Here is a 6,493-nt window from a genome sequence, read left to right on the forward strand (position 1 = left end):
TGAAAAAAAATCATCTCGTCTCTATGCCTAGTTCAAAAATTTTATATTTCATGGATAATTTCGTTATTACAGTATTATGCTATTAGAATGAATGAGTCTCCGTGTTCAGTAACTTTCGTAGGATAACTAGTTCTTTTTCAATTCATGCCTCTATGAACTGCTTAAGGTTGCTCAACCATCCCATGTATTCTCGACTGTCCTTGTTGATCATGTACTCGTGTAAGAAATTGGTAGTGCTGGCCTTTATTCCTCTGATCTCCAAATACTTGTGAAAACCTTTCTTCAGTTTCTCATCAAAATCACTGCAGAAACGAGACACTATTGTTACATAAAAGAATAATGTAAACCATCAATCCATTGGCCGTGAATAAGTGGTAGTAAGCTTACTGGAAGTTAGGTCCATCATAAGCCATTTGATCCTCAGAAGTCTCAGGACCTATAATTGACATGCTGTCGATTTTTATCTCATCAGCATAAGCAACACAGTTAAACTCTAGACAAGTTCCACACTTTTTAGAGACTGTAACAACCAATGGGATACTAGATTGCACAGGCCGCTGATTATCATCACTGCCATCATCAACATCATTATCCTCCCCAGTAACAACATCAGGCATGTGAACTTCAACTCTCACGAGTTCACCTTCATATTCTCTTGTCAGTATCACAGTTTGCTGCCCAGCATTGTCATCAATCTTGAAAGGATAGTCCTTTGGAAACTCTTCGACCTACAAAAAAGACAGAGTAAAGGGAAAAGAATATAACACAAACCTGCTACATTATTAATAGCTGCAATTACTCCATAGTAAAACGTTTTTTAGAAAGGCTTCCTGACAAAATAGAACTAAAGTATCCATCACTGATGAAGAAAAATAAACTTGATGCATGACAAAAAGAATTCTGAATTCAACACTCCAATTTACCCTGGCATAACTGATTCTTGCTCTCAATTTCTTGAAAAGGAAATATACAGGGCCTAGGATCGATGTAGTGGTGAGTTAGGAGCTTCAAGCTCTACAGACAGCAAATTGTTATGATTTAAAGTTTCAAACTCTTAAATGAGAAATTATGCACGAAAATATTACTGGCCATGTTCTCTTTTTGGTTAACAACCTGACCAGATAGTATATCTCGCCTAAAAACCAAGTAAAAGAACTTGAAAACCTAGATAGATATTTACTCGAAGACATTACAAGACCACTCAAATTCGATATACAGTATCTCCATAACAATTTCTCATAATCCTGCACAAGGCTCGAATTTCTAGTAAACAATCAAGTTTATATTTGATGAAAAATTAAAGCTCAAACTTAAGTTTCTTCTCTTCCATGACATTTCTTTGTAACCAAAAAGATTGGAAGGACAGCTTAGAGCCCTGTACAAGTCGTTGGCAATAAAGAATAAGGAAATAAGAACTATCAATCTCTAGTACAATGCACTATAATCTCTGCAACTCTGCACTGAATCCAGTTTTTTGTTCAATACTACGATTCTTGCAGGCCAGGATCAATAGTAACATTCAAAAGCTGTTATTCTCAATAAAATAATGATTACACAATTGGATAATGAAAAGGAATGTATATAAAATTTTTTTTTGCGCCTCAGCTCTAAATATTACTTCTCTAATAATAAAATGGAAACAAAAATTACATATATTTAATGAAAGAAAAACAAACGTGAACAAAACCCATAGAAAAAAGAAAAAAGAATGCCTTACACCATCATGGCCAACGGTTTCCTGGGCAACCTTGATCTCCGATTCAAGAGCTCGAAGAATCGACTCTTTCGAACTGGGGCTCTGAATTTCAGTAACCGTAGAGCAAAAGCGTTGCAGAAATGGAACGACAAGAGAGGGATTTTTGCAAGGGAGATTGACTTGGTGCTTCAGGGCGGAGAAGAGGGCAGGGTGGTAATCTCTCTGGCCGACTCGAATGATTCGACTCGCTAGTGGAGCTACAGACAAAGCCGATTTGCGGAGAATTGCAGTGAAAGACATTTTCTTGTTGTGTTGGTAGCAGGGAGATAGCGGGGTGAGCGTTGAGGGTTTAGAAAATAAAAATGCGGGTTTTAGGGTTTTAGAGGTTTAAGTTTTATTTTTATTTATTTATTTTTGCATTTTGTAACAAGTGGTTGGAGACTTGGAGTGGATTATCTGTCGTAAGTGACCGTTGGAGAATGTTACAACTTACAAGGGATACATTTTAATTTTTTTTAAAAGAAATATATTAAAATAATATTTTCAATATTTAATTTTTTATCCATACATCAAAATAATAAAAAATTATCAAAACAAAATTTTTACAGCAATACCAAACACGCAATAAGTCACATTCAAGCAGTAATTGGTCCTTATATTACCAGGTGAAGTTGATTGTGTCACCTCTAAAAAAACAAATGCTCCTGCTTTCACAGCTGCTAAATTCGGACGCAGAGTAGCATCATGCTGAGCAAGTTATCTGCTTGCATACACACAGATGATAAATGTTAACAACCCTTAATATCATTCCGGTTCGTCAGTAGCCATTTTCAAAGGAGTAGAGTAACTATTCAATCTAATGCCTAGCCTAGCAGGTTTGATGTAAGCCTACCAAGTAGTTGAGTGCCTTCTTCATCTTCACCTAAGCCTACCAAGTAGTTGAGTGCCTTCTTCATCTTCACCCATCCCCATTTCAAGAACATTCTTTTTTTATCATTCATTTTCTTCCTTTTTCTCCCACTCTGTCTCTCTGCTAGTTAAACATTCAGAACTTGCATGTTTTAGTTTAGTCATGGCTCAAATAAAGGTTAATTTGCTAACAGAAGGTTACTGAAAACTGTTTGATGGTTCAGTAGTAAGAGCAGATAGCAGGCGTATTCGCTACTCAAAAAGAGATCAGACTAGACCTGTAATTCTGCCCTTCTCATTTTTTTCTAGCTTTGTTTCCATCTTTAATTTAATACATATATAATGCCTGTTCAATTTTCCTCTGGCGTCATCTTTGTAGAGATCGGTTCCCTTAGTGATTTTTAATCCGAGACTATCGTGCATCATTTCGCAATTAAAAACATGTCCTGCTGTAAGCATAAAAGAAAGTTTCAGCATCAAACGAAATTCCACCTGTACAAGAGTTTCCTGCCCGACATTTTCTGAAGCAGTTTTATGCTGTTATGGACTTGCTGCTTATTTTTGTTTTCATCATCAAGAACCCTCTTTTATTTGCTTCCTTCTTTTAAGGATGAATGACAAAGAATGTTTTGCTTGGAGAGTTGCTAGAATTCTGAATCCAAATTTTGAGCTGTCTACGCGTTTGGAACTGGTTCAGTTCGAACTAGTTTTCTTTTTCCCTTGTGAAATTATCTCTCAATTCTCTTTTGAAATGGATATGCTCCTGAAAACATAATGAAAGTCCTTCAAGGAGAGCGTGTTGGTAACGGTTGTAATTGATATTCAAAGTTTTTAGAAATCTACAATGTAGCAAAAATATTTTACGATCCGCAGCAGCGCAGTATGGAATCCGTATCATTTTTACCCACGTCATAGCATTCACCAATCGCATCTATGGATCAGTTTGTTGCTTGGCGCGATGAAACAATTTTACCTTGTCGTGTTGTCGTGACACTGATTCAATTTTTTATGCTTTGCTTTTTTGGTTCATGAGCCGAAAGATGAATATTATAACCTATCCCACGAAAGAGTGAGAAGTGAACCTTAACAGGCCCAGTCAAATCCTGTATCTTTTTGGTTTTAAATTTTTTTTACTTCACCATTAAATTTATATATTTGCTCGTGATAATTGTGGCCTCGTGAAAAAATTAATAACTGTATTTTTGATGCAATTACTAGTATTAGTATATCTGAAAATTCTTAATTGGCTACTTGTAAAACATTATTTATTATTTATTTATTGTAAATTAATTTTTTAAAATTTTGAGATTATTTTAATATGTTTATATTAAAAATAATAAAACAATTATCACACTTAAAAACACCCCTTTAAAAACTCTCTACAGCAACTTTGGTTTGGTCCTTTTCAAGCAAGGGCTTCCTACTTATTACAACAGCTGAATTGAAAGCATCTTTGCCCTCGCCTCCTCTCTCCAGGAAAGGTCAATCAAGGTTCAAGGGTCGTTCTATGCTTCTGCTAGCCAATAAAGATCGCAATTTTTTAGAAGATCACTGCGAAGTTTACCTGGAACATTTAACATGACACAGCAATTTACCTCAAAATCCAGCACTGACTCATTTAGAAGGTAACAACAAAAATGGAAAACCATTTGTTTATCATTTTCATATTGCTGGTGTCCGATCAGCCCTGTTGATAACAATATGCAATAAACTACATCAAATCAAATCCAAACCATAATTGCAAATAGCGACATGCTAATAAGCACTAATTATAGCATTTCAATCAGCTTTTTGGCGGAGTCGTACACCAGAAAGATACATGGCATGATCTCTCTACTGAAATTGTTGGATGATGAGGTTTTTACAATAAGCTTCTTAAGGATTTCCACTAGCATAACAATTCTCAATGTCTTTGTTCGTTGAGCATTTAGTTTAAAATTTATGCTTCAATGAACTGCTTAAGATTGCTCAACCATCCCATGTATTCTCGACTGTCCTTGCTGATCATGTACTCGTGTAAGAAATTGGTGGTGCTGGCCTTTATTCCTCTGATCTCTAGATACTTGTGAAAACCTTTCTTCAGGTTCTCATCCAAATCACTGCAGAAACGAGACACCATTGTTACTTAACAGAATAATGTAAACCATCAAACCATTGACCATGAATAAGTGGTAGTAAGCTTACTGAAAGTTAGGTCCATCAAAGGCCATTTCATCTTCAGAAGTTTCAGGAACTCCAATTGAGATGCTGTCGATTGTTATCTCATCAGCATAAGCAACACAGTTAAACTGTAGACAAGTTCCGCTCTTCTTGGAGACTGTAACAACTAATGGTATACTAGATTGCACAGGCTGCTCCTTATCATCATCAACATCATTTTCCTCCCCGGTAACAAAATCAGGCATGTGAACTTCAACTTTCACAAGTTCACCTTCATATTCTCTTGTCAGTATCACAGTTTGCTGCCCAGCATTGTCATCAATCTTGAAAGGGAAGTCCTTTGGAATCTCTTCGACCTACAAAAAAGACACAGTAAAGGGAAAGGATAACACAAACCTGCTACAGTATTCCTTAATAGTTGTAATTACTCCACAGTAAAACTTGTTTTAGAAAGGCTTCCTGAAAAAATTGGACTGAGTATCCATCACTGCCGAAGAAAATTACAGTTTATGCATGGCAAAAAGAATTCTGAATTCCAAACTCCAGTTTACCCTGGCGTAACTGATTCATATTCTCAATTTCTTGAAAAGGAAATATACAGGGCCTAGGATCGATGTAGTGGTAAGTTAGGAGCTTCAAGCTCTACAGACAGCAAATTGTTATGATTTAAAGTTTTAAACTCTTAAATGAGAAATTATGCACGAAAATACTAATGGCCATGTTCTCTCTTCGGCTAACAACCTTACCAGATAGTATATCTCGCCTAAAAAACAAGTAAAGGAACTTGAAAACCTAGATAGATATTTACTTGAAGACAATACAAGACCACTCAAATTCGATATACAGTATCTCGAAGCCTGTGGGGGGCTCCAATTTCTAGTAAAACAATCAAGTTTTCATTTGATGAAAAATTAAAGCACAAACTTAAGTTATCTTCTCTTCCATGAGATTTCTTTGTAACCAAACAGATTAGAAGGACCCCTTGGAGCACAGTGCAAGTCGTTGGCAATAGAGAACAAGGACATCAAAACTATTAATCTCTAGTACAACACACTATAATCTCTGCAACTCTGCACTGAATCCACATTTTTGTTCAATACTACGGTTTTTGCAAGCCAGGATCAACAGTAACATTCAAAATCTGCTTTTCTCAACAAAATAACGATTGCACAATTGGAAAATTAAAAGGAATGTATATAAACTTTTTTGTGCACCGCACCTCTAAATTTAGAGTTAAAATCTTTCTCTAGTTATAAGATGGAAACAAAAAATACATATATTTAATGAAAGAAAAGCAAACGTGAAAAAAACCGTAAAGAGAAAAGTAAATAGAAAAAAGAAAGCCTTACACGATCATTGTCATCGTTTTCCTGGGCATCCTTGATTTCCGATTCAATAACTCGAAGAAGCGACTCGGTTGAACTGGGCCTCAGAGTTTCAGTAGCCGCAGAACAATAACGTTGCAGAAATGGAACGAAGGAGGGACTTTTCCGAGGGAGATTGACTTGGCGTTTCAGAGCAGAGAAGAGTGCAGAGTGGTAATCTCTCTGGCCGACTCGAACGAGTCGAGACGCTAGTGGTGTTGCAGCGGAAGCCGATTTGCGGAGAATTGCAGTGAAAGACATTTTCGTGTTGTGTTGGTAGCGGGGAGGTAGCGAAGGGAGTGTTGAGGGTTTAGACTTCAGAGAATAAAAGGGGGAATTTTAGGGTTTTGGGGGGTTTACGTTT

At 36.4% G+C, this 6,493-nt stretch overlaps 2 protein-coding genes across 2 annotated transcripts; both read right to left on the bottom strand.

The window, feature by feature from the left end:
* On the bottom strand, nucleotides 1-2,108 carry LOC7458117 (uncharacterized protein At2g39795, mitochondrial). Its single transcript, XM_024610191.2, has 3 exons — nucleotides 1,718-2,108; nucleotides 388-728; nucleotides 1-302 (listed from the first exon to the last, which is right to left on the bottom strand). Exons 1-3 carry the CDS (start codon nucleotides 1,994-1,996, stop codon nucleotides 143-145), a joined length of 780 nt encoding a protein of 259 aa, XP_024465959.1. The 5' UTR covers nucleotides 1,997-2,108; the 3' UTR covers nucleotides 1-142.
* Nucleotides 2,109-4,231: 2,123 nt separating this feature from the next.
* On the bottom strand, nucleotides 4,232-6,493 carry LOC18108868 (uncharacterized protein At2g39795, mitochondrial). Its single transcript, XM_024609544.2, has 3 exons — nucleotides 6,115-6,493; nucleotides 4,790-5,121; nucleotides 4,232-4,704 (listed from the first exon to the last, which is right to left on the bottom strand). Exons 1-3 carry the CDS (start codon nucleotides 6,388-6,390, stop codon nucleotides 4,545-4,547), a joined length of 768 nt encoding a protein of 255 aa, XP_024465312.2. The 5' UTR covers nucleotides 6,391-6,493; the 3' UTR covers nucleotides 4,232-4,544.

This window comes from Populus trichocarpa, chromosome 10, assembly GCF_000002775.5.
Source record: "Populus trichocarpa isolate Nisqually-1 chromosome 10, P.trichocarpa_v4.1, whole genome shotgun sequence".
NCBI classification, from domain to species: Eukaryota; Viridiplantae; Streptophyta; class Magnoliopsida; order Malpighiales; family Salicaceae; genus Populus; species Populus trichocarpa.

Coding starts and splice junctions, on each gene's coding strand:
- LOC7458117 (XM_024610191.2), bottom strand. CDS start 1,996: ATGTCTTTCACTGCAATTCTCCGCAAATCGGCTTTGTCTGTAGCTCCA. Junction 729..1,717: donor AAACCGTTGGCCATGATGGT/GTAAGGCATTCT, acceptor TCTTTTTTGTAG/GTCGAAGAGTTTCCAAAGGA. Junction 303..387: donor TATGATGGACCTAACTTCCA/GTAAGCTTACTA, acceptor TCGTTTCTGCAG/TGATTTTGATGAGAAACTGA.
- LOC18108868 (XM_024609544.2), bottom strand. CDS start 6,390: ATGTCTTTCACTGCAATTCTCCGCAAATCGGCTTCCGCTGCAACACCA. Junction 5,122..6,114: donor AAAACGATGACAATGATCGT/GTAAGGCTTTCT, acceptor TCTTTTTTGTAG/GTCGAAGAGATTCCAAAGGA. Junction 4,705..4,789: donor TTTGATGGACCTAACTTTCA/GTAAGCTTACTA, acceptor TCGTTTCTGCAG/TGATTTGGATGAGAACCTGA.